Source organism: Ursus americanus, chromosome 9 (genome assembly GCF_024610735.1).
Source record: "Ursus americanus isolate L20-20 chromosome 9, mUrsAme1.1.p, whole genome shotgun sequence".
NCBI lineage: Eukaryota > Metazoa > Chordata > Mammalia > Carnivora > Ursidae > Ursus > Ursus americanus.
Genome location: NC_142135.1, coordinates 20,004,245 through 20,032,171, shown reverse-complemented (window position 1 = coordinate 20,032,171; position 27,927 = coordinate 20,004,245). Strand labels below are relative to the sequence as shown.

Below are 27,927 nucleotides of genomic sequence, written 5' to 3'. Positions count from 1 at the left end.
AGGTGATGATTTGAAGATATTTGGGGGGAACAACATCATTCAACCCAATACTGCACCCTTCCAATTATTTTCTTAAACTAAGTAGTACCAGTTTCCATTACTTGCAATAAAAAAAAAACCTAGTTTGGTCTCTTGATGCTGGCCATGCAGTTGTAAGTGGTTTGCACTACCCGTATACTAAGCTTGACTTCAGAAATTCTCCAATTTCAATGTAGTAAGAGTTACTTTGGAATTTATTAAAAATGGAAGTTTCTGCCCTCCTCCTAAGTTTCTCAATAAATTGGTCTAGGAATCTGCATTTTTAACAATTTTCAGGTGGTTCTGATGATAAAAGAACAGGAAAAATTGTGAAAGCTCAGACCCATTAACATCCCATTCAAATAAAAGCAAGAGGAAAAGCAATGAAAAATAATTTGAAAACTTTAATGATGTTGTTTAGATAGTAAAAACATAAAATCTTTTAAATAAAGTACATTCAATTTCTCAGAGCATCTAATATTCAGATAATTTATAGTTCATAACTTTCCAACATTAAACAATTGACTAAATAATGCATTTTCTATAAAATGATATTACAGCTTATACAGGTAAAAGTATATTACAAAAACACTCCACACAGGAAGAATGGCAGTACCTATTAAGAAATGCTATAAACTTTCCATTAAAAAATATATTTTATCTCTCATTTGTCATAATAATAAACAGAATATATATTTTTCTTTCTAAAATTGTCTTACACAATTTCCCTTTAGGATGATAATATGTACAAACCTTATATCTGAATGAATATAAATAGAAATACTGTAATAGTGTTACAGATATATTAGTAACTTTTACAGGAAAAAAATATGGCTTTCTAATAAAAGCCTCTAGCACAGCTGAAATCTCAAAGCTATTTAAGTTAGACATTCCCATATTTAGTAAGGCACAATGGATCTAGTTTCTTATTTCCAGTTGAATTACTGCAAGCAGTAATAAGGGAAAAAACAGTCAATAGATATGGGACCAGATCTATCAGTTGGATAAACCATTTGGGGTTTGTTGAACTTTTGGGGGAGACGTTAGTTCTTTCTCCACACCATTACTTCTTTTTGTGCCCTGTGACCAAGTCTAGTTCTTGGCGATGAGAAAGAAATCACTGTACCCCCCTCAAGTGCCTGAGAAGCAGTTTACTCATTCATTGGATCTGGTCTGTTGTGAGGAAATAGCCCAGTGACCATTTCCGGTTATAAGCAGCTTATTTTTACTGATTGGACCTGGTTCCCTATCATTTCTAAAAATAGCTTCTGATATAATCTGTACATGGTGAAGCTGTGAAGGAACCTGATGGTCTTCTTCAGGCTCTGAGTGACAGTTTTGGGGAAGTGGTATGTTTTCAAGTGCTTCAGCGCATGCATTAAGCCCTTCAGGGTGTCTTGGTCGCCATTTTTTATTCTCCACAGGCTGAGCAGTTTCAGAATCTGCTCACTTGATTTGCATGCCTTCACCGTCTTCTCAATGTCTTCCGTGGTCACTTTCTTCCCTGGCAAGCTTTCCATCAGGCTGCGGAGCTGCTCAAAGGTGAGGTTTGCGTGTCCAATGTGCCGCTGTACGCTGTTTTCACACAGGTCGATATCTGCATCAAGCAAAAGCCAGAAGACACGGTCACATAACGTATATTCTAAAGCCACCACCACAAAATGACCACTAGGCAGAAGGAGGTTCTCCTAGAATTTCATAAATTTGTTTTAAAGATAACCTTCTCCTTCCTTTTTATGGGGGGGGGGGCTATGTGATGCTAGTTATTTGTGAGAACTGAGTTGAATATTACTTTGTGTTAGAAAGGGTAATATGCTTTATGTATTCTAGGCATCCAACAGAGCTTTATGAAAAGCCCTAATTTTGGAAATGAACAGTAGAAAACTATAGACACATCACTCTCAGTTTTCTAAGAAAAAATGGAAAAATTAAAACCATAACATTTCAGAAAAATAGAAATAAAGTATTCAACTTAGCCATTTTGTAATATAAACTTTCATTAGTGGATATCTGATATATACCCCATTGGAAGAGTTAGGTGTGACAAATGGTCTTTAATAAATAGCACCAGAGGATTACTATGGAGGAGGAGATCTGAAAAACCCAATAGAATGAGGACAAAGAATGGTAGGATTCATATGGCCTAGAGAATATTTCAGTAATGAGCTGGAACATAAACGTAAGAAGGAGTATCTAACATTTCCATTAATGACAGGAGTCATTTACTGTCTGTGAGCCCTCAGGCAAGGCACTTCATCTTTTTGGGCTGAAATGTCCTTGTTTATAAAATAGAGAATTTGGCCCCTTCCAATTCTAACAGTCTCTGATTCTGTATCCCACCCCTTTCTCCTTTCTTTTCCTGCTTCAGGGCTAATTATAGTTTCAAAGAATACATTTTTCTTTGCCAAAACATAAGAAAACTTTGCACAAGTGAAAGTCAAAAATCTTAGTCTCCTAAAATAGCAGGCCTCAGTTTCAGATGTTTGAGGCTTTTGGGGAAGTGTAGGGCTCTTTGGTCATCTAACTACAGGTAAAGAGCAGATGGGTTTCTCCCTGACATTGTCTGCATTATGAAAATCTTCCTCCTCCTTTCTGGCAGGTGCTCCCAGTGCCCAGCTGAAGTCAGAACTCTTTGCACTGCATATCCTAAAGCTTATAGTCCACACTGGATGAAGCTTCCTTTTCCCTTTTGGATTCTTTCCCATCATAATACACACACACACACACACACACACACACACACACACACACACACACATTTCTAAAGGAGATTTTTTTTTATATATAAAACTCTAAAACATGAGAGTACTTGGTTTTAACTAGCCCTTTTCTCTAAGAGGCTCAAACACTTTACAGACCTCATCTCATTAATCCTCACAACATATGCTATTAAAATGGTAATTTTAAAATAGGCTATGTTGTGAGGATTAATGAGAGGACATCTGTAAGACACTTGGAGGCTCTCTGGAGAGAATTACTAAATAAATACAAATAAATACAACATAGCTTCTTGGAGGAAATGCAAGATAAGATCCCAAAGTATTTAAAGAACATCTAGGTAAGCCAGAGGGGACACTAATAAAACTGCTAAGGGATCCAGAGGTAGAATTGCTGAGGTCCAGCCCTGTAATTGAAATGGATTGCCTCTTGTTTTAGAGTGTTCAATATACTTTAAAAAGCAGTTGGGATGTGGAGGAGGTGAGAATAAAACCTTGCATGACCGCTCTAGGGGGAGCTTCTACGCGATCACTTGGTGAAAACATTTTAGTCCAATAATAATTCCCAAAGGGAAACATCGTCCATACAACTACACAGGTGCATAGTCTTATTGCTTATGATCAAGGGGTGTCTTTGATTTCTGCTTGATTTGTTTATTTCAGGTTACCATACCTTGGAAGATCTTCTTGACTATATCTTGATCTTTGTTTTGGTGCTTCCATAACTTCAGGAGCTGAAAAGTTTGTTCTTGTGAGCTGTATCTCCGTTTTATCCTCTCTACGCTCTCTGTGTTTACCTTGGTGCCCGGCAAATTGTCAACCAGGACGCTGAGCCAATTAGGGGTAAACTTTGTAGGAACGGCAAACCTGAAGAATGCCTCCTCACACAGGGTGACATCTAAAGGTGGGAAAACCAGAAAGATTTACTTAGCAACTGGATTCCTGGAAGTCTAGTGGGCAATAAATAAATAAGCCAACACAATAGGGTTTTTTCAAAATCGAATGTGTTAAAATGTGAAGTTTGGGTAAAATCAGCCCTCTGTTGGCTAGTTTCACTGGCAGATTGTCCACCCAGCTGGGCATATGTGCTTTCTAATGTTCTTTTAGGGCATTTAGGGGAGAAAATTTAACAAATGTCTAATGAAAATATTGTTATAAATAAATTGCAGCAAAAAATTCTATGACTCGATATACACATTTACATATTTTAATGTAAATATTAAATATCCATTAAAGGGTTAGCTAGCATCCACAGGTTACTTCAAGATCAATGTCAAAACAAATATAATTACTGTCTTTAGAGGAACATGAAAAGTAATCTGGGGTAGCATACTGGTTTTGGCACACACATAAACACATAGTTTACCTTTGAGAACACGGATGGATATAGACGTATAAGCATACATTAAGTGGGAAAATAATCAACACAAAAAATATGCCATTTAGAAAAGAGATACAATGGCCTGAGTGTCTGGGTAGAGTCTGTTTATCCCAGGGATTCACAGTTTGTCTTCAGATTCATCAGAACTGGATTTGAATTCTGACTCTGCCCCTTCACCACCTATCCTGAACCTCAGCAAACTTCACAGTGTTTTTGTAAAAGGTTAAATCTCATATCGCAGAAGTTCCTAGCATATAGTAAATGCTCAGTGAATGATAAAAATAAAATTTAAAATGAGTTAAAGAGAATGTTAAAGTTAGAAGTCACTCCTCTTATCACTCCTTCCCTCATTCCATTGTTTGACTAGGACAGCAGAAAGGCTAAATGACTTGTCGAAGATTCAGATTACAGGGTGAAAAAATGTTGGAACTGGGTTTGAATCTTAAATATCTCCGCCCACATTCCTATGTTTCACGTTCTTCTATGTCATATGAAAAGATGCCTGGGGGAGTCAAGCTGGTTAAATGACAAAAGGCAGGTCATCGACAGTGTGATGCATCGTTGATAGAAGGTCTGAGATTAGCCTACTGGTAGGAATGACACCACTTTGGGAGGCGTTCACATAATAAGCGTGGAGCTAGTGACCCTTCCTGAATACAGAGTTGAGGACCACCAGAGGAACTGATTACTTAGAGGCAGTGAGACCATAGGTAACAAAGCCAAGTTTTCATTGTCTGATTTGTTACCGGTTTATGTCATGATGCTTCTTAGTTGCCAGTTTTTATTCTTAAAAGTGATAAAAATGTATAATTTACCAAAAACTCTACAACTTGGATTGACAATTTGGCCTTAGACATAATCTTTACACCACCCCTTCCCCATGAGTAAGATTTGATTCAAGTATAAAAGGGAGAAAGTCAAGTTTGGGAGCACGATCATGACAAGGTGAGACCTCCGGAGGGATTTGACTTGTGGCGTTAACAGCCATACGGAGAACAGTCTTAGCTGGTTAACATTTAAGAATGGAAAAACTAGGAGTTTCACTGAGAAGGTAGCCAGAGGGTCTTGCGTTCAATTCAGAGGTGGTACAAAGGCTGACATTTTGAAATATAATTACCTATTCCACATTTTTGAGTCGATTCACTGTTTCCAGAACATACATTGTCATGAGTTGCATTTCCTTTCTGAGTTAGAAGGAGACCAAATGCACTGCAGTTTGTGTGTTTTCTACAGGGTGCTTTAGATGACGTCTCATTCGAGAAGAACCCATCTGGACATCTTTTGCAAACTGTATTTCGCTCTGGGGTTCCTACAGAAAATACCAAGCAATTTAGCACCTTCTTGTCAACCACTTGCACTGCAGACATCCTATTAAGACAGTTTTAGAAAGACTTTTCACTTGGTTTTTACTGCTACTATTACGGTGCACAAAACTTCAGGCATTTTTCACTTCATTAGACCAAGAACGAAACCTCTACGCTTAGTGGCCCCTCAGGCAGTTCTCCCTTCCCTGTAATACAAACACAAACGTGATGCTGTTACCTACAAAACACGAAATGAGAGGGAAAGAAAGAGTAAGGGTGTTCATTTGTCCTGCCTGGGTTCAAGCATCGGTGAGGCCTTGTTGTCAGCCAGATTCTTCACACTTTTTTTTCCCGGAAAATCATGAAGATAACTGCTGTGTGTCTGCTGTAATATCATTCTTTGAAATCAGTCCCCACTGAAGGCTGGGTTGTTCAATTCCAGTTGGTGCCTCCTGAAGTCCTGTCTTTTCCTGAAGCCTAATTGTGAAGCAACTCATAAGTATGCTAACCTTGAGAAGTAAAAATTTACAACATTCTAATAAACTTTTGAAGGTGGCAGTAAAGTTGGTCACTAACTCAGAAGCGTAAGCCTGCAGTTAAGCTACACAGTAAATGGGAGATGATATACCATTTGCTTAAACTATTGAGTTTTAAAAGAGCACAGTCGTTAAAATTTCAGGGAAGGGTGATTGCAAGGGCATTTTATTTTGTGGTGGAAAGATAACTTGGTAAGTTTGGAGAACTCCACTGGTTAGAAACACTTGAACCAGTCAACAACTAAAGATAAACACCCTCAAACCCTTGACTCTATTATGCGTGGGTTGATTATACATTACAATGTATTTGCATATGAAAATACCTCCATCTAGTGTAAGCTAGTTGAACAGAGGCCGACTTCAATATTCAAATGTAGCTTTTCCAGGCCAAATCTGGCTCAGGCAAGAGAACAAATGCAAAAGGGACAAATGAAAGCTACAGAAAGTTAATAAACTTCATTTATTAAAAATTCAAACCTCCCACCTCATTGTATCAAGACCAGAAGAAAAAGAAAGAAAGAAAGAAAGAAAGAAAGAAAGAAAGAAAGAAAGAAAGAAAGAAAGAAAGAAAGAGAAAGAAAGAAAGAAAAACGGTTTGGTTCTAGTTTCAGCTCCCGCTTCTTCTAAAGCGATGGATGATGCATTCGTCAGTGACAATGACAAAGGGCTGGCAGAAAAAAAAGAAGGGGCAAACCACGGGCCTGAATCTTTCCCATGCCATTGCCAGCACTGCAGTGACATCGTGTTAGGGAAACTTTACACAGAAGTCTAATTTTTTGTCTTGTTTTGTTTAATACTTTCTTACTACACCTCTCTCCTTAGATGGGATCCGACTCCACACCAGTCCCTGCACTATCATAAGCAGAGTATTTGGCGAGGACTCCATAGTACTCTCTCATTGAGAACACACTGGGCATCAGTGGACTTGGCCATCTGGACCCAAGTCTCCCTCTGCCAACTGCCACATGTTCGGAAAGCCAACGGCACAAAGAAGAATCTTATCATTCTTCAAATACATGCCGAAGGCTCGGGCCTCGCCATGCATCCCGATGAGAAGGTCAACGATACAAGGCATTCTTTCAGGTAATGGAGCTTGTAAAGTTCTTTAACTTTAAGAATAATGGAAGGTAAAGTTTCTTTAAAAATTTGGGAGGCTTTCTACAATGACCTTTTTGAGCAGGACTTCCCTCTTTTAGCATTTTTAGAACTTTCTGTAAAAAAAAAGTTTTACCTATCTAAGTAAATGACGTTGCCTTATTAATATCAGTGAAAATGTAAATGGCATAACCTGACAGGCAAAATGTGAGATACCATAATGAGGAGAGGCGCTCTGCTTTCCCATTGAGGATGTCATCATGCCAGCCGAACAGAAGGACATCGGAATGACAGGATGCAGAGAAAGAATGGAGTAGGTAAAACATAGAGTGGAGACAATCTGACTTCAAAATGACAGCAGCAAGGAATGGTTAATACTTTCTTGGAATAACACTGCACAGTCCTTCCTTCTCTTTGGACTGGAAACCTCTTATTTTCCATGAGGAACTGCTCTGTGGGTTTTTAGGGAGGGAGAGGTAAGTAAGCCCACGGTGGCACCACAAAATAAAATGTGTCTCTTTGTCTCAGTCTTCTGGCTGCCTGCTTGCTTCATTCCCCAAACAAATTTTCATGCTGGTGTGAGAAAATTCCTTGCTGTTTCCATTTTTTTCCCCAAATTTTTCTAGTTTCCAAGCTGTAGAGTCTCTGCTTAATTTTTCTGCATATACAACTGAACTGCACTGAATTAAATGGATTTGGTTTTGTTGGGTGAGTTGGACCCCCTACAATTTGGTTTAGCTTTTGAATCCCAAAGCAGCATCCAATAAAAGCTAGGAAGTGTACCCCATTTCTCCCTCAAATACTCACGCTAGAGACATGTTGAGGCATACTCATGCAATTTGCACCTCCTGTAATTTTTATACAATCCGCAACTTAGGAAACTAAATAGATTTCAACTTTTGAATGTTTCCTCGGTATGCCTTTAAACCTAAAGTATTTGTCATCAAATAATTTAGGCTCTGTGTATCACAACTTCTGAACGTTAAAATAATTACAAATAATTAGCATCCTCTAAATCAGTGGTTCTCAACTAGGGGCGATTTTGGCATCCAGGGGACAACTGGCAATGTCTGGAGATGTTTTTGGTCATCACGACTCGGGGAGGAGTGCTCTTGGCATCTAGTGGCTAGAGACCAGGGATGTTGCCCAACATTCTACAATGCACAGGACAGCTGCCCACGAAAAGAATTATCCAGTCCCAAATGTCAGTGGCACTGGGGGTGAGAAACACTGCTTCAGACTGAGTAATCAGAATCTGTACTGATTACCACTTCCTCCAGAAAAGTGACAAAAGAAAATAAAAGGAAAGGGAAAAAAAAAAAAAAGGAAAGGAAGGAATATTCTTAATTTTCCCAAGCCACGAGAAGACACAGACTACGTTGAAGCTTCATCAATATGGTAGGAAAAAAATGTGGGTTGCAGCTTTAAAAGATTCAGTGCACACTGGCCTTAACCTATGCTGTTCGAAATGCAAAAAGAGAAAGTACTTTGTTTGTAGACAAGTACTGACTCTTGGCTTGACAATCTGTTTTGTCTAAGATAAAGAAAAAGCTCATTTTAGAGATGCTGCCGGTCTTTATCCTCACAGACACTCGACGCCCATGCCAAGGGAAGAACTAGCTTCATTTTTAATAATGAAATGCATTTCCCCTAACCATTCTCATTTTTTACATAATTAATTATAACTGCTCATTGTTAGCACTCCAGAGCCTCATTAATATCAGCCTAATTACTCTCTTGGTATCAATTATCGTTTCTGATGTTTGTCAAAAAGCACTGCAGTTTGAAGCTGTCCGTGCTGAAAGGAAACAGAGAGGTATAGCTCAACTATAAACAGTGTGACTCAGAGTGGGTCCCTTTAAAAAAGAGCACTCCATCACGCATCTCATTAGAGAGCCATTTGCCACATTGGAGATTTGTCACTAAATTGCCCCGGAGTGGCAAAGTATTCCTCTGAGAAATGGCCCTTTGGCAGCAAGCCAGCCACATAGGACGTACCTGGCAGGTTCTATTACCTTTGCAATTTGCTATCCTATAATATCATCAGGACAAAAGCGTTCCCTTAAACTTTCAGTACTACCTGACTCTGTATGATCTCATTAATTTTGCCGCGGGTTGAAAGCCGATGCGTACCAGCGAGGACTACTCCAAACCCGGGGAGACAGCTCCTGTGCTTCAGGCAGAACTCAAGCTCCAGGTAGCGCCCTTCCTCACACTCGCACACACGGTTGTGGGTGCGATTGCACTCCTGCTTGACGTACTGGAGCTCCTTGCACACCGGGGTGCAGTACAGACACTCGTCGCTGGTGTGCCAGCGGTCTGTGTAGTAGTGGTTGGGACAAGGGACGCACACGGTCTTCCGTCTCGCTGTGCAGTGCTGCTTTAGGGAGGTGCCGGGAGGACATTTGTCACACATCAGCTGACGAGAGGTTTCTGGGTCATAATGAAGGTACTTGGGAGGAAAGGTTTCCTGGGTGGTCCATTTAATGGAGATGTCCAGGAACTAGGAGAGACGGAAACGGTGAACACGTTAGCATGGAGGTAGGGTGACTTTTCTGCACAAAAGCATCGTTCGACTCAAAAAGTCCTTTACTACCTGAAGCCTCGTTACCTTCCTGCCTACAGGGCTGCCCCACAGAAGGAAAGTTCAGAGGCCATAATTCTTGCCTCTAGTAGCTTAATCTCAAAGACCAAGATGGGGGTGGCTACACACATTTTATTAAGTAGACCCAGGCTCATAGATGCTTTATTTCCCTAGGTTTCAGGATTATGTCCTGATTAATGAGTTGGGTGAATTAGTGGTTCTCAGAATAGCTATACCAGAATCTCCTAGACTCCCTGATAAAAATGCAGATTCCTGGGATTCAGACCTCTACCCATTCCAATTCCACAGGTGTGGAGCTGGGATTAGGGATTTAAAGAAAACTCCTGCAGTGACTCCAATGCGTGAAATCCATACTGAGTAACTATTCTTTGGTTCATTCGCTTCACAAATAGCTATTGAGCCCTTAATATGTGCCAAGCTTGTGCTGGGCAATTAGAATGCAGCAGTAAGTAAAGCAGTCAAGAAACCCTGCTCTGCAGGAGTGTACAATCCACTTGGGTGGTGGGTAAGAGAATAAATAACAAATTACAGATAAATTACATGTTAGAAGGTAAGTGTTGTAAAAAAAAAAAATCAGCAAGTCAAAGAGATTGGAAACCTGGAGGTGGGGGGGACTAACAACATTTAAATGGGGAGGTCACCATAGCTATAGTTAGGACTAGATGATATCTGTCTTTCAATTTTCCCATTCTAAGACTTGATGTATAGTGGGGAAAAAAAGAGCTGGTGACGTGTGAAGACTGCATGATTATAGCAACAGTCATCCTGATCATTGATTCATTCACTCAATCATGCAGCAGCTAGGCACTGAATGCCTACCAGGAATGCACCAGGAATGTACTGGTAAGTGAGACGTATGCCCTGTCCTCATGGAGCCTGCAATTCATGGAAAGATTCCTAGCATTTTAAGACTGATATTTCTTCCAGAACATCATATGGCCCAGTCTTGACTCTTATAGGTAAATGATGTCAAGAAAATTAAAGGACCACCTCTTTCCAGGTTAATTGGGAAAAACCTCAGGGAACAGGCAGGGTTTCAGAAGTTTCTATATATAAAGTCAGGAAGAGGTCCAGCGCAGCAGGAGAGAAAATTTCACGGGTGAGGATGCTTCTTGGGAGGGCAGCTCCAACTGGGTGCTCTGTCTTGTATTCTAGATCTTCAAGGGAACATGGAATTAGTTCTTCACACTAATTGCAGAAATCACACACTCAGAAGAAACAGTGTTGTTTGTATGTAGGGGGTGGTTTATTTGGTTTTAATTGTTTGCTTATGGTACAGGGATCAACACTGACTTATTTTCAGGCTGTGGGGAGGTGGCAGACCAAGCACAATAATTTTTTCCAAACTTCTCTTCTTTATAGAACACAGGAAATCCCACAGAAGCCCCTTGGCCTGGGAAAAGCATGCCGAGCTAGGGAAACAGCACTCCCTTTTGAACTCAAACTGACAAAGGTAAAAAATGGCCCTTTTCATAAGCATTTGGGCATTTTCATCTAATTAACAACACATTCACTTCTTACTGGAACATGGCAAACATCAGGGCTGACTAGACCTTATATGAGCTGATAAACCAGAGGAAAAGAACAAAATATCTCACCTCAGGCCATGGACCTTGGAACCAAGAGCAATTTTCAGAGTCCTGTGAGGTAAAGGACTCCTAACCAACAAAAAGAATACAATGCAAAATCAGGGCTGCTCTGGGGTCTTCTCAAGACACCCTCATGACCTGAGGGTTTCTAGGGAAAATATGTTCTTGAATTTCCCTGGGGCTTTCTATTGGCTGAGACGAAGTTCATCAACATTACGAGAAAGAAGAAAGGAACCAGTAGTGGGTGGAAACTCTGGTTTGCTCTGAATCTTTCAGAAATATGAAATCTATTTATTCATTCAACACACATTTGGTGAGCACCCACTGTGTACCAGGCATCGTAGAAGGAACTTAGCATATAGTGGTGCACAAAGATGGTTGCTGCCTTCAAAGAGCTCACAGTCTAGCGAGGGGTAGATGGCAAAGAAATGAAGATATAAATAACTACAAGTAGCAATCAATGTTTTGAAGGAAACAGAGCAAGATGGAAAAGTTTTGTGGCTACTTGGTCATTTCAATGGATTATGTGACCTTTCTTAAGGCCCCTTGCATGGATTTGGCTTAAATATTTCTAAAATCTTCAATGCTAAGGAATGAAGCTTTCCCAATGCAACTTGCAGACATACAGAAGCAAGGAGAAATGTTTTTTTCTCTTGCTATTCACCTTTGATTTCCTGAAAGACCATTTTTAAAGGTTATGTCACTTTCAAGAGCCTTGACTCTGAGGTGCAAAGGGACACCTTTGTCCTCTGTGCTACTGCTGAGTGAGCCCCATCTTGGTAGGACTGGAATTCCTAAGACTTCCTCCAGCCTGACTCCCCATCAGTCCCCCTTTCCCATTTCAACGTGGCTCAGTTGTGCCCATTTACTCATCAGCTGACTCTTACCTCCTTTACCAAGAAGTGATGAGGATGGGATGGGAACCACCCACCCCACAGATGGTGCTTGTGTTCCTCAACAGAAGGAGCCACACAAATTGAAGATCTGACCAGGAAAGCTGATGCAATTTATATTTTTCTAGGCAATTGGACATGACACTGTTGGTTTCCAGAAACCATGCTTTGGAAATTAGTTGCCATTTCTTCAAAATACAGGGAAGTTGAGGTGAAAGGAATCCACAGAGAAATAAATAAATAAGGTTGACTTAAGGATTAGAGGGCAATTATATTAGTGAAAGTAATTTCTCCAAGGCCACCGCATGGGATTATCATATATATTTTTAAAAATAAAAAAACCTTGAGGAACTGCAAAATAACTTGTTTTTAGCAACTTCTATTGGGCCTCTGTGTTTTATTTGAAAATTTTCCACTTTGGTAAAAAGACAGAACTGTGTGGCCAAAACTGGATGGTTAGGTCTCAATCTCTGGTTAGCCCCAGTTCCCGCACAGAATTTCTGGAACCAGTTACTGGACAGAGGATGGGCAAGATCAATAGAGCTCTTCATCTCAGTCCTGTCTTTGACTTTCTTCATCATTTCCTGGAAAAGCAATGAAAAAGATGCCATAGGATGACACATCATCTTAACATTGGCTCCATCTCCTTTGTCAGTTGATAGTATTTAAAATCCATGGGAGTTCAAAAATAAATTTCTGCATAACCAGTGATGAACATCTGCAAAAGCTAGGACACATGCACAGGTGTGTCTGCAGAAGCATAAAGTGCTTTTTGTAGAAGAGGCCGCTTTGCTTTGGGTGTTTTATGTTTGGCTTTTAGAGAAAAATGGGATTTTTCTCTTTATTTTTCCTTTCTTCCTCCTCCCATTCCCTATGTGTCCATCCTTTGGTGTAGACCACTTGTGCTTGAGGGAATCTGGGAGTCCTCCAATCTTGTGCTTCCCCTCTGATTTTCCGGAAGCCCCAGTGCACCTTTCCTTGAAAGTACGCTTAAAGCGCCATTTCTGATGGCTTTGTCCTTCTTCCATTTTTAATGGTGGACAGTGGTTAAAGAATCTTCTATTTCAACCCAACCATCTTTCCTCATCTATCAAATGTTAGTAGAGGATGGTGGTGATTGGATAGAATGAGTTGTTCTCTAAAGTCTTTTCTAGCTACCATTATAATATTCTGTGGTTTGCGGCACCTGGGTAGCTCAGTCCGTTAAGCGTCTGCCTTTATCTCAGGTCATGATCCCGGGGTCCAGGGATCAAGTCTCACATCAGGCTCCCTGCTCAGTGGGGAGTCTGCTTCTCCCTCTGCCCCACCCCCTGCTCCTGCTCTCTTTTTCTCTCTCTCTCTGACAAATAAATAAATAAAATCTTTTAAAAAAAAATTCTGTTGTTTGACAGCAGTTGATTAGCTAATAGGCTTGGAAACAAATGTCTTGCTTTAACCCCCTTCCTACTTCTTGCTCCACCGTTTAATTTGTGAAACCACTTTGGGCAGCAGAACCCTCTTTTCCAATCTCCACTTTTCACACTCACCCGTGCCTTCTACTCCCTCTGTAAAACCAACGGATGCCCCAGTGACCTGAATTCCCAGCTACCCCTCCTCCTCTGGCATGCCATCTTTTATCTGCTCTTGCCATGGAGGTGGTCCTTCACGGAAGTCGGTTGTGTTTGTTGCTGAATCTGTTTATCTCGTTTGATATATGTATCTGTATATGCTGCAGTCATAACTATCCTTAGGTAATTCAGTTAAACATTATGTAAATTAATCAACATGGGTGTGAAAAAATTATTATTTTTCTAGGAAATTGCTTTGGGAATGACTTGATAAAGATGAGCCACAATGAAACAAAAAAACCAAAAATGTACTATAGAATTTGGAGTAGCTGAGACAACTGTGAAAACAAAATGGGGTAAACATCTAGAATAATCAGTTTGTTTCATAAATGTCTTTAAGTGCCAAAACTGAAATGGATGGGTAATACATTATAGAACAGGGTTTTGTAAGAAAGACAGCAAGGACTTCAGTTAGCAAACACAGATTCCAGGAAAAGTCTTGGCCAACTCTCAAAATACAAGTAAATGGATGTTTATTTAAATGTTTTAGTTTATGATACATGTGTATAATTTTTATTATTAAATGTTTTAATTGATTTTCTTGTTAATCATCTAACTCTTAATCCCAAATATACAAAATTTCTAATTAAAATTCTCAATATGTAAGAGGTGGAGTGGTATGGTAATGGTATGTGCAGGTAACAAAAGACGGACAATATGAAGATGGAATTCTGTTTTGTCTATTCCACTCTAACATACGTGCATCAAATCTCTACTCTGTGATAGGCAGTAGAATTAAAAGTAACCTTTATAATATTTTGGTTTTTACCTACATTAGAATGTTTTATCATTATTATTGTTAAGTTTCTACCAGTTACAAAAATGAGTCTTAGAATGAGTAAATAACTGTCCTAGGTCACAGTCATTAGTGGAAACAGAATTCAAACCCATAGCATGTGCCATATAATACTGTTTTTTGGTCAAATTGTTTAACATTTACCAAATGCTCTCACTATGCTATAGCTTTCATGCATAGTCTAAAAGTAAGACCTGATGAGCTTGTTTTTCATTTAGACCCAGGAGCATAGAGTTAGGAAATCATGAAAGATCAACCGAAGCCTTCCTGAAGTCCAGAGGAACTGACATTGACTTTTTTTCTTTGTACTAAGACTAGCACTTACTGGTCCAAAGCTACAGAGATAGAATTTCTCCAATGTTGATTTGACCAGAGCACTCTACTGGTGTATACTTTGTTCTAAAGGGCAAAAGAAGTATACACTTTGTCTAACAAGTTTATTTTTGCATTATGCAATGCAGCCAATTCCGTACTACTGGGCTTTCTCTCTGATATACAGAACCATGAGTGACCCAGTGGGTTTCCGTTTATGGAAAATTCATTAAAAGGAGCCCACGCATAGCTTGAAATAGCTACTTGGTTTGGGAGTTCCTTTTGTGATCTCTCGTCATGATCTTTGCCACAGAGAACTATTTGAGGACTATCCAGAGTTAGCTAAACTTCTGGTCAGTTTAGAAACCATGCCATTTTACGGTTCATCTTAGCCAAGAAGGGAGACATTCAGGATACATATCATGGTGAATTTTTCCTGAAGATCTCTTATAGTATAAACTATAAAGCTTATTTTTAAACTATTTTCCTATGAAGTTAAGTGTATTTGATTTTCTATAGTCTTATAGTGTAGTAGCCCATTCGCTTTTTCCTCCGTTCCTTAAATAATTCATTTATTCATTCAGCAAACACTTCCTGAAACAATTCCTGTGCTCCAGAAATACTGCTAAATGATGGAGTTGAGTAAGTTAATGTTCCTGTTTCATAGGAACATTCATCTAAAAGCCCAGCCTGATGTAAAATACTCATAAATCACTGCAAAACAATTGGAAGCAGAAGAGAGGAGAAAGAGGATCAAGAAAAGATGCAGCAGAGAAACAGGTCAGAAATTATGATGGGCTGAAGTTAGGCACTGATGTTGGAGGAGAGGAAGGGATAGATATGATATGTTGGCTGATTGCATGGGGAGGGTGTCCTAGAAAAAGCAACTAAAGAACATTCCCATGAATTTGAACTATTAGGTATGTAGTATTGCCATTAATTACTGACACCAGGAGAAGACAGTTATAGAGAAAGAAAATGAATTTAGCTTGGAACATCTTCCATCCATGAGACTCAAGTGATGTCTACCAGATAACTGGGTATGTGTATTAGGAATTTAGGAAAGAAAGGCAGCTAAAGACACAGGTTTCAGGGTTAAGAGCACATAAATGGCTCTAGAAGCAGAAAGATCAGGTGGCATTACCCAGGGGTATTGCATATAAGCATAAAAGGACAAAAAGTTAACCCTGGAACTCATACATATGCAAGATGCGATGAAAAAAGAGAAGGTAAAAAAGGTAGGAATATCACAGTGTTTCAGAAAAATAATGCTAAATGGATAACTTAATAAATTCTTAAAAGTATCTAGCTTGGCCATTAGATCAATGTTAATTAAGAAGAGCACTTTTAGCTGGAAACTTGCATTTAGACTATGTATACCAGGGTTCCAAACTCAGTTTGATCACGAGGTTTAGTAATCTTGAGCCACTATCTTACCTCTAAAAGGAGAATAATCCTTATTTTAACTATCCCTGTACAGTTGTTTTATTTCAAATGAATAAAAGGAGGGACACAAATAAACTTGGTAAAGAATAAGCTTCCAGACAAGTAGGAGGCATTATTACATGTGCTAATTATATAGAAGGTGGGCACATATTGCATGGTGCACTGGGTGTTATACACAACTAATGAATCATTGAACTTTACATCGGAAACCGGGGATGTACTGTATGGTGACTAACATAATAAAAAATCAATAAAAAAAAATAAGGTGGGAAATGGGAGATATTTTGAACCAGACTTATTTCTGAAGACACTTTGAAGTTTCTTGTTCAGTAGGAAGTAACACACCTATGATACGCCAGAAGTTGACTATCTGCCCTATTCTTAATTATCTCTAGAGAAAGTGTCTCTGATTTTTTTTAATTAGTTTCAGTATCTTCCCAACTTGTATCATTTTCTTGTTCTATATTAAATGTTTCCGAGGCAATTTCATGGGTTTGCTTAGAGGGGCCGGATAGAAAGGTATTTGTCTCCATCCTCCTTATATGCTTTAACATGGTATCTTATACATGTCAAGTATTCATTATATCTCATTTAATTTTATTCAACTCAACAGATACATCGAATGCTTACTATGTGTAATTACTGGAGATGATATATGCACACAGACAAATATCCAACATGTAAATTTGCAAGAACAAGCAAAAAAATCTGCAGTTTTCTCATCTGTAAAATGATACTGATGACAGAATGGGCCTCAAGGAAAAAAAAATTTAAAGCACCCTTCATCACACGTGGCATTTTACAGGTACTGTTTCATTTGCATTTAGTTTCCATCCTCAAGGTGAATGTAGAAACAAAGCAGGTAGTTCACTTGAGAGGTTTATCTGCTGCTGCCAGGTCCCCACCTAAGGGTCTCCCACAGCTTAATAATTTTCACAATAGCTAGTTGTTTGGCTGAGGATGATGTCTCTAAGTAAGAAGTAAGAGCAAAGGCATTAAATCTGTTCAACTCTTCTGCCAACAGCTACTGCAAGGCAAACAGCAAAGGAAACACAAGGAATTATGATTTATTAGCTGAATCGCTGAGCCAGATTCTACACTATTTTGCTTCCCTTGGGGCTGAAGAACTGTCTCAGGTAAACTTCAGCTTTAAATGCAATTTTTTGTTCTTGTCAGAAGTTTCCTTTAGCTGTTTGAAGCCCTTTAAGTTAATTAGCAGTACCTTGTTTATGTTTGGAATCATCCAGAATTACCAGGACAGATTTGCTTATGATGCTTTTGGTGCTTTGGAGTTTTACAGACAACTGAGTTCAATAGATTAACAAATGAAAAGAAAATGAAATGAAAATGAGTAGAAATGAAAAGAACAAAATGAAAAGATAACAAATGAAAAAAAAAAAAAAAAACCTCGGAGGAAAAAGAACTAGCAATACAGGTATACGTAAAACTTTCCAAGAAAGATATGTAGAAACCGCACAGGTTTGGGCCACCGGATCTTAATATTTCTTCTCTTGCCCTTCTGTTAATCACCAGATTTGAGATTGACCATTAATTCTGAAAAGTTCAACTCAACAGTTGAGTTGAACTCAACAGCAGAGCCGGTTGCAATTTTCTCTATAATTATGTCCATTGAGGTCCATTTAATAAGCATTACTTCAGAGAATTCCAACTATAGTCCCTGGCATTTGGGGCTCAGAATTGGCAATACATTTTAGACTGTTGATAATTTTGAACATCAATTTTTTAAATTCCTTTTTATTTCTACAGTGCTTTTCTTTGAAGGTACTATGTTACATCATTTTCTTAATCTCTTTTGGTTGTTAATGATCTGGATTGAGGTCCAATCAACTTATGGTTAAGGGCAGCTGGTGAGAAGAAGTTAGGATTGAGAAGCTGTAGCCATTATAAAATGGAACAGAAGCTACAAGTAGAAATGGAACAAAACAGGGTGTGAGTTAAACATGGAGGGATTTACCATGTGCCTCCAACATGTGAAATTCTAGAAGCCCCAGGTGATACAGGAATAATAATAGCTTAGTGCCTTATATTATGATATACCAAGCTCTATACTAAGTTCTTTCTTCACGTGCTATTGTCATCCTTCCCCTTCACCAACCTCTGATGAGATAGGATGATCCCTATTTTATAGATGAAGAAATAGAGTCTCAGAGAAGTTTAGTGATGTGTCAACGGTCACAGAACCAGTACACATATGAGCTGGGATTTAATCCAATCCTGTCTGAATCTAAACCTTTAACAACTGACTCTTTCCTCTGGAAACTTGCAGTCTTATGCAGGAGATAGTCATATAAATAATCAACTACAACACAATATAAAGTTCAATAAGATCTATCTTTTACCTATCCATCTTATCTCTGTATCCATCTTGCCTGTCTATCTATCTATCATCTATCTATCTATCTATCCAGCCATCCCTCTACCTAGCCATCCAGCCATCTATCTATCCTTGTCCCTCCCTTGTCTAGAAATGCAGTAGATCACACGGCCTCTCTGGACAATGGTTCTGTGAAACTGAGCGGTCCTTTACACTAAGCAGTAGCTTCCTGGTAGTGCACCCTCTTGAATGTGCTCTTCGTCCTTTTCTGCCTTACTCTTCTTTCACGCACTCCACCTCCCTAGGATTGCACTTTCTAGTAAGGTACTAAAACATGTGTTTGCCTCATGCTGTGTTTCCTAAGGCATCTGGGCTTTGAACTCACATCCAGTAAGGAGGCCAAGGCATTTAATTTCAAAAGAAAAAGACATGATGTCCTCCCTGGAGCCAAAAGAGGAGCTGAAAGAGGATGAAAAATACATTGAAATCACTTTGCCCAAAGATTTGACCCTCGTGAGCCCCACCTGGGTTCTCTTCACCTCAGCAGAGATCTCTGGGTTTGAAGGCACCCACAGAAGCTTGGCTCTGACTTACGGATATTTTGATTCCCACCGGATTCTGCTACTAGATGTAAGTTCCGTTAGGACAAAAAAACTCAGCTAGGTCATCTTAGGGAAATTTACTTCACCTCTCTGAACCTCAGTTTCTTTGTCTATAAAATAGAGACTAATCTGGACATCATAGCATTTTTTATGAAAATTAAGTGAAATACTGTGTGTGACTTCCATATACTAAACATATCCTAAGAATCATTAGTGTCTTTCTATTTTATGATTTCCTTCTTTGGCTCAGCTTCCATGGGTGGAAGTTTTCTGGATGAAAGATGGCAGTGGACCTCTATGAAGGAAGGGTCAGTTGGAAGCAATGAACAGAAAAAACATGATCCTTGTTTGCTTACTCTCACATAATAGAGTGTCGGGTAAGTTAAGTATCTTTTGACCTTTCCATTTTGCAGCCCAGCTACGCTTTTACGTAAATTTAGATCCCTGAATTTTGAATTTCAGCAACAGAAGAAAGAAGAGGTCCTTCCTCATTAACACTTCTAACAATATCTTTGATAAAGGAGGAGTTTCAACTAATGGTTCCACTAATAATCTAATAGTTTCAACTAAAAGTTTCAACTAATAATCTAAAGTCACAGGTCAGGCACTATGATTAAATGCTCCTACCGCTCAACGATCAAATATACCTGAGGTTTGGCTACTGTGTCATCGGGACTGGCTGGGTTTTATGCTGCTAATAAACAACTTCAAAATCTCAGTGGCTTAAAAATAACAAAGGTTTATTTCTCACTCATGCTATATTCCTAGCAAGTCCACTGAAGCCTAATTAGCATTGCCCTATGTGCAGGACCTAGAATGATAACATAGCTAATATCTAGAACATGGCTGGTTTGCTGTGGAGGAGGAAAAGAGAAAAAAAATAGTTGGGGGAGGGGTCATATGTCCACAGGTAAGTGCTCTAATTTGGAGTGACATATCACGTTTTAACTCATGAGTCAGTGGCCAGAACTATTCATTCATGTCCTCTCCCCACCCCCCACCCTCACCAGGAGACTGAAAAGCAGTCTTACCTTGTTTCTGGAAGGGAGAACTGAGAGCAATTTACAAGCAGCACTAACAACTACATCTTTGCTCAATAAACATCACTCATAGACCTTTATTTTAGCACAGTTCAGTCCATTTTCTCTTGTTTTTCCTCAATATTAAAAGAAGGGACAGGGGGCACCCATCTGGCTCAGCAGGTTAGCACATACAACTCTTGATCTCGGGGCTGTGGGTTCGAGCCCCACTTTGGGTGTAGAGATTACTTAAAAATAAGATCATAAAAATAAAAAAAGGGACAGAAAACAAAGTGTGGGAGCAGAGATTTCTTTCTATCAGCCTGGTGTAGTACTCAAGGGAAGTATTTAACCCATTACCAAGCTTATTCTGCCCGAAGGTTTGACATTTATTCCAAAAAGCCACGTGCAGTTGTCAAGTACTTCCTTATGAAGACAAATGCAAAGAAAATTCTGCAATGAGTCTAGGGAGATTGCTAGCAACCACAATTATACCTCTTTCCTAGTCCTAAGGGAGTGTCTTGGACCCGGCTTCTAACTAAATGGAATATGAAAAATACTCACATTAACGACTTCTATGCACACTAGCTAATGACAAGAAGGACTTGTTTCCAAATGAGAAAATGTTTTATGGTTTAAAAGAATAATCTGTGATCTTAAAACAAATAAGTCTTACTACTTAAAAGTAGATGACATTTCAAAAGCTGCTTCCCCTGGGATCTCACTGACTTAAACAGAATTTCTTATATGGGAAACCACGTGGGCAGAAGAAACTGACAAGTGCAACAAAATAGATTATTAAGAAACACTCGTTTAAGATAATTTTTTTCATAGGGGCTCCTAGGTGGCTCAGCCGGTTAAGGGTCTGCCTCTGGCTCAGGTCATGATCCCAGGGTCCTGGGATGAAGCCCCACATTGAGCCCCCTGCTCAGCGAGGAGCCTGCTTCTCCCTCTCCCTGCGTCCCGCTAGTACTCACTCTCTCTATCTCTCTCTTTCAAATAAAATCTTAAAAAAAAAGATAAATTTTTTTCATAGATAAATAAGTCCTTTTGATTTTTGCATGTTTGGAGTATTAAATCATGTATCATCAATTTGTTACTATTATTTTTTAATGACAAGCTCAAAACTAAAACAGACCTCCCACATATTACCTGGTCCAATACCGCTATTTTATTTATTTTTATGATTATGATTTTTTATTCAAGCATAATTAATATCCAGTGTTATGTTAGTTTCAGGTGTACAGTATAATGATTCAACAATTTTTAGAGATGGGTAAAGTTAAGACCCACAGTGCTGGCGTCACCAACTGGACCTCAGACTGTAACAGAACCTTGCCCTCCTGCCACGGCAGCAATGTCACCGTCACTATGTCCTACTGAATTTCTAAATTACATTTTTGTTGTTGTTGGTGGTGGTGGTGGTGGTAGTGCAAATTGATGGTGGGGGGAACTTTTTAAAGAATAGGTTTCTGATATCCGTATTTTCTATGAATAAAAGAAATCAGTTTTTTGAACAAGAAAGTAACATTACATGGGAAGGTAATTGAGGTTTTTGAGTCAAAGACCAGGGAAGAAAATTGAATTTACCAAAGGCAGTCAGGAAGTTTAGATGAATTACAGCCTTGTTTTAAATCTAAATCCATCTTGACACCCATTTTCCTATTTTATAGTTGATTATTTAAGAAGTTCTTACGGAAAATGCCTCCAAGGTACAGACCAAATTGAAGTGAAAATCCTAAGGCTATTCTTTTTATTTTTATAGAAGATGCTTCAACGAAATTAAACAATGTCTTCACAGTATTAAAACATAATTTTAGAGAGGCATTTTTTTAAAAAAATCCAAATAAAGTAATAAATCAAGGCCATTAGGAGCACATTACTTGGGTTTTTTTGTTTCTTTGGGGGTTTTTTTGGCAGGGCTGTAGGAAAGATACTTCATTTCCTCCTGCATCGCCTACCCATTATGGTCCGGCTGATTCAGGTGTTTCTCAGAAATTGGGGTGAAAACGACCTACCCAGGCCATACCTGGGAAGTTATGTCACCTTGAGTTGGGAGGAACCATTTTAGTGTGTCTGCAGACTGTTCTGGCCTTCGGGACTTTAATTTAGAGAGGCCAGGTAAATGTGAGAGGGAGTGGGGACCACACAGCTTCGTACCTAATGTCTTGTAACACTATTCTTATCCCTTACAACTGTCTAAAAGAATTCTTTTTTTAGACTTTCTATGCTAGTCACCCCAAAATATTCTGTGGTAGTGAGTTCCAAAAACTAATTACATGTCACATAAAAATGCTGTCCTTGTATCTATTTCAAGTTGGCCATACCTCAGTCTTTCTTCTTGCACAGATAGTTTACAGATGTTGCTAGGATTTCCGATTCACTAGTTCCTGCTATTGTGGGTTGCTCAGTTTTATTTTGATTTTTGTTTTCTTTTCTAAACATGGCTGCTATTACTGTTCATATTTGCATTTTGTTTACCGGACTATTGGTATCACAAATGCGCTCTAGGGCTGCCTCCCTGTCTCCTCTCTGGCTGTGTGCAATCAATCACCCTTCCCTGCTGCTTTAAAAACCCGCTGTATGCTGATGACCAGACATTTTTTCTTCAGCCCAGGCTTCTCCTACACGCTGAAATTTTGAATCCAAATGTCTACCTGACTTCTCCATCGGCGCATTTTACAAACACGTAAAATTGATCAAACCAAACATGAATACTGGATGCACGAGCCAACCAGATGTGGAGGTCAGGAAGTGGGTTCAACCGAGCTTGGGTAGCCCCTCCATGGGTTGCTATAAGAATCTAGTTCCTTTCTGTTGCTCACTTAAGAATGAGTCTTCATGAAGATATGGATATGAACCTTCATAGTAGAAATGCACAAAAGAATATCTAAAAAATTGGTCAGGTAGATAGGGTGTCATATCTGTATTTTGAAAGCGATCTAAGCCAACATTAGAATGTTAAATCTCTGGCAGTAAGGAAACTGTTGGGAGATGATATAACACGCTACCATATCTCACTATAGTTCCTTGGACTCTGCAAACATACTTCAGTGTCAGCCACTGTGGAGACCTGGGTGCCACAAATATGAAGAAAATGGAAATCTGTGTGGTGGTGCTACCCCCTCTAAGTTCTGGAAAAATTTGTGGGGGATTTCTGTTGTCACCATGACTTCGAGATGTCCTGGGCCATTGAGAATAATCTCATGTCCCACACACTTCAGGATGTCCTCTTGACAAAAAATCTATTTCTCATTATCCTGGGCTAGATTCAGATTCCATTTTATAGATACACAAAGTGGTTTTTGCATGATTTTTATATATACTGAACTTTCTAGGAATTTAACAACATAAACTTGGATAGAAGGTTGTACTTTGCTTTGTTTAAAACTTTGCAAAGTTTGTTCACCATTTCAGAAAAGCAGTACGCAAAAGCCAACACTGATCACGATTTTGAACCCCAGCAGATCGCATGGGCTTTGGCCTTTGCTCCTAGTGGTGTGTTCGCGGCAATTTCACATAAAGACGCTAGCATCACTACTTCGTTATGTCTACGGTGGAGTCTTATTTTATTATTAGCTACTTTCCTTTTATTTCTCCTCTATAGTATCGTTATGCTAGTATATTGACTTTAAAAATTATGTATGTAGGTAAAATATAGGTACTCTAAATTTCATTTCAGGGGAGCAAGAGTTGTTAAAAAGGATTTACTTTCAAAGTGCATGGAAGAAGTGATATGATTGAGAATTACTGCCCTACAGGGCACAACATACAAATACACTGATAATTTTGGCACTTTTCCTCCATCGTAGCAACATAAGGGACAGCCTAGCGTCCTTAGTCAAGGCCTTGAATAATGCAAACATAAATTTTTATAAAATTACTCTTTCTCTGCAATCTCCTTCCCAGTCCTCTTTTTTCAGCTGCAAAGGAGAAACTCCAGCTAAAGAAAATGCTACTGGTTAATGAGATGCTGAAGGAAATAATGCACAAAAAGCTTTCAGAATAGGGAACATGCAGGCAGGAGGGCTGAGGGTTGCTCAGGGCAAACCCAGCAGGCAAGTTAGTGGATAAGAGAGCAAGAATAGTTGAGTGTGTATTTAGTGCCCCTCTGACAGACACTGCCATGTGTTTTTCCTCTTCTAGAACTAAGAGGAAAAAAACCTCTGGCACAGAATGCTTTCTTTCCCCCAGCCCATGGAATTTGATAACTGTGGTTTAAGCCTAAGAAGTAAAATTAAAGATCAGATTAAAATTGGGGCACTGTGCTGAAGGTTGCTAGGGGCAGGGATCAGGACTGTTTGGGACTGAATATATGTCAAATTCTCCTACAAACTTCAGAATGATCATTCTCTTAAAATAAGTAAAGAATCCAACAAATAAAAGCGAGAAAAATACTCTCAATCACTGGGCGAGGGGAAGGAAACCAAAATAAAGAACAAAACAACAGAACAGACCAGAAAAGGCATTATCCTAATGGACAGGGGGATCAAGCAGTAGTCTTGAGGAAAAAAAAAAAATCACCTACTTGCCCCCAGCCCCTTCATCCCCACACTCCACCCCAAGTCTCTGCACCATGACATGCATTAGCTTGGAGGTCAGTGGATGGTTCGGGCACTACATAATGGGAAGTTTCACCCACCAGGTAAAATCTAGGCGTAGGCCAGGATGTTGCCAGAGTATCGGGTGGCCCCTGAGCACCCATTAATGGAGCGGCCTGGGGACACAGCTATCTCACCTTGCATTGCAGGCTTCCCCTTGATACATTCGTGAGCATTCCAGAGAGCCAGTGACTGTGGCCTTAGTCTTGGTGGCCATGCCCCTGCACTGCTTGCCTCCTGTCATATCCTCTGCTCTCCCAGAAAGAATCTAGAATTCTGCTTTGCCACACGATTATACCTTTCTCCTGCTTCTTACGTTTAGGACACCTGGATTTTATCTGCAACAATGAAAACATTCTAGTCCTCCTTCAAGGTAATAGGTAGTGGCCTTCTCTCCGTCCTCTGAGCATCATCAGCATTTCGTTGGCAAAATTCACTTGGGTCTAGATTTACCCATAGTGATCTGGGAACATAATGCTAGAAGCTGCTGTTAATACGGAGCAAGACATATATGTGGTTATCTTGCATGTCTGCATAACATCTCTATTTTATAGAAGAGGAAACAAAAACTCAAGATGTAAGTTGCCCATGGTCATTTACCAAGTAGGTGGTGCTGCTGGATTTGAATTTTGGTCCAATTGATAATTACTACACTGTGGCTTCCTTTATAAGGACTTGGAAGGCCGAATCTTTCATATGCCTGGATCACCCAGCTCCTGCCCTTTTGTTACTCTCAGTAGACATAGAATTAATAGTCCAGTGTCTATCTTCTCCATTAGACTGTGAGACTCATGGGGGCAGGAATGGGGTCCATCTTGTTTTCTACTCTGTCCCTAGTGCCTAGGGGCATGCCCACCATAGGACAATTTCCTATGATGCTTCTACTTCTTAAAACTGCGCCAAGGTGCTTACAAAAAGACATCTGGACTCCTTGTTGTATAAGTACAAAGTATCCATCTCCAATCATTATCAAAGAAAGTCAATCTCAGAAACTACTGAAAGGGAAAGGGAAGTCTTTCCCATTGAAAGTATTTACTAGGTCCAAAATACATAGAAAGTTTTCTCTTTTGATAATGCTGCATCACCCACAATTAGTTTTATCTCTACACATATCTATCTCCCTAGAGAGACGACATATCAAAACGTTCATTTACTTATTGCTTAGGAGCACTTATTACTAGGTACATACATTATTTAGTGGAAATTCTGAAATTTAAAAGTCATTGGTAATATGCTTATTATTAATTAAATCTTTGGCAGAATACAAAGGCAAGGAAGAATAAAATGTCCCCATATTAACAGCAGAATTATGTAAACTAGCCAAACCCTAGAATGATTAAATTACTCATGGTACATCCATACAGTGGAATACCACACAGTGGAAATGAATGAACTAGTGTGCATCCAACGGTAAAAAAATGATCTCATGAATGGAACTTTGGTCAAAGTAGCCAGACATAGAAAAGCAATAAAGTTCATTTATAGAAAGTCCAACTACAAACAAAGCTCATCTGTGATGTTAGAAGTCAGAATATTGAGGACTCTGGTTATGGACGTAGTATGACAGGGATGGAGCCCAGGGAGTTTCTGAGGTGCTGGTAATGTTGTATTTCTTCATCTGGCTGCTAGCTCACCAGGGGTCACTTTGAGAAACTTTATTACGCACTCACGGGTTGTGCCATTCTCTGTGTGTGTTATGCTATAATAAAGGTTTACCTTATAAAAAGTTCTCCATAGTGACCATGTTCGCGGAGCTATTTCATATGTTCTATCTTACATTATTTAGAAGTACATGAGATTAGCATACTTACCTGTGCACTCCTGTCCAACCTACGTTTTCTTTAGTGACTTTGCTATTTATTTACTTATTTACGCTTTTGTGTCCTGGAGACTAACTGGACTTCCTAGCCTTCTACTCACTATTTGTGGGTTGGATGTTGAAACTCAAGCATTTACTCCAACATGTTCGAAACACATAGGTGGCTTTATGGGTTTTCCTATCCTTTCATGACTGTCTGATTCACATCTTAATGTATTCTACACTCTGGTGACATAAAAGAAATAAGTCATTAGCCATAGAATAATCTATAAAGAAATCTTATTAACTTGATTGGTCAAAATCTAAAACATAAAAAGAGGTAAGCTAAGTCACAAAGACGCCTTTCTTTCCGAACAGTACATTAAAAATAACTTATAGCCCTATTTAATGCTGAACTTCAATTATTTAAATCTATTTTAGAACATAATTAACATTAGCCCACCAATATCTTCCACATTACATTGAAGATGAGAACTGGATTAAACCATTTTAATAATAAAATCGTATCCGGATGTTAAATTGCACAGTTACGAAATCTGTGTACCTATGTGTGTACATGCATGTGTGTGTATGATCTTTTCTCTGGTGCCAATTATGCAAAATTTCCTATAACATTTGCTTAAGAGGGGAATGAGCCTCATGATGTATCCTGTCATGTTCACTGCATCCAAATTTTATGCTAGTTGTAATAGTTTTAAGAGGACTGACATCTCCCAACTTAGTCTGCTTCTAAGGGGCCACTTTAAATAATAATAATAATAATAGTAATAATATCCATCTAAGCAAAGATTGTATGAACTCCTTGAGGTCGTCAAATAATCTGCAAAGAAGGAAGTAAATAAAATAGATACAAATCATTCAAACGAAAAAGGTTTAAAGCTCCTCTCTCGTTTCCATAAACCCAGCAGGAACTTTCCAGGGCCAAGGGATACCCTAGCAGCGGCGCGATGAGCTCTCGGAAGAGGTCTCCTGTTCCAACCTGCCCCCAGCTCTCTCCTGGGACGGGGAGCGCGCTGAGCTCGGTCCCCAGCGGGCCGCGGCCGGGCAGGCTCCCAGGCGCCCGCGTCCCGGGCGGGCACTTACCACGAGCGCGCAGCACAGCAGCTGGTTCATTGCGGTCCCCGGGAAACCTCAGGCGCTGGGCGGCGGCGGCGGCGGCTGGGCGAGCGCTCCGGTGCGTCTCCGCAGCCCGTGCACTCATCACGTTATATATAGCGTCCGGGCGACAGGAAGTATCGGCTTGGCTTTGATC

At 39.5% G+C, this 27,927-nt stretch overlaps 1 protein-coding gene and 1 long non-coding RNA gene across 2 annotated transcripts in view; one reads left to right on the top strand and one right to left on the bottom strand.

Moving 5' to 3' along the window:
• The window catches only part of LOC123797759 (uncharacterized), a 58,475-nt gene extending 30,709 nt beyond the window's left edge, over positions 1-27,766 (top strand). Inside the window, exons 4-10 of the long non-coding RNA XR_006781051.2 lie at positions 6,779-11,109; positions 15,438-15,633; positions 16,913-17,104; positions 17,324-17,435; positions 18,999-19,264; positions 19,487-19,613; positions 27,581-27,766. This is a non-coding gene — a long non-coding RNA (uncharacterized LOC123797759). The remainder of the gene's footprint in view (positions 1-6,778; positions 11,110-15,437; positions 15,634-16,912; positions 17,105-17,323; positions 17,436-18,998; positions 19,265-19,486; positions 19,614-27,580) is intronic.
• TNFRSF11B (TNF receptor superfamily member 11b) lies at positions 403-27,898 on the bottom strand. Its single transcript, XM_045805751.2, has 5 exons — positions 27,759-27,898; positions 9,185-9,554; positions 5,234-5,425; positions 3,409-3,633; positions 403-1,615 (listed from the first exon to the last, which is right to left on the bottom strand). Exons 1-5 carry the CDS (start codon positions 27,786-27,788, stop codon positions 1,227-1,229), a joined length of 1,206 nt encoding a protein of 401 aa, XP_045661707.2. The 5' UTR covers positions 27,789-27,898; the 3' UTR covers positions 403-1,226.
• Between the last annotated feature and the right edge of the window lie 29 nt (positions 27,899-27,927).

Coding starts and splice junctions, on each gene's coding strand:
- TNFRSF11B (XM_045805751.2), bottom strand. CDS start 27,788: ATGAACCAGCTGCTGTGCTGCGCGCTCGTG. Junction 9,555..27,758: donor TGCTGTGCTGCGCGCTCGTG/GTAAGTGCCCGC, acceptor CGTCTCTCCTAG/TTCCTGGACATCTCCATTAA. Junction 1,616..3,408: donor AGTCAAGAAGATCTTCCAAG/GTATGGTAACCT, acceptor TGCTTGATGCAG/ATATCGACCTGTGTGAAAAC.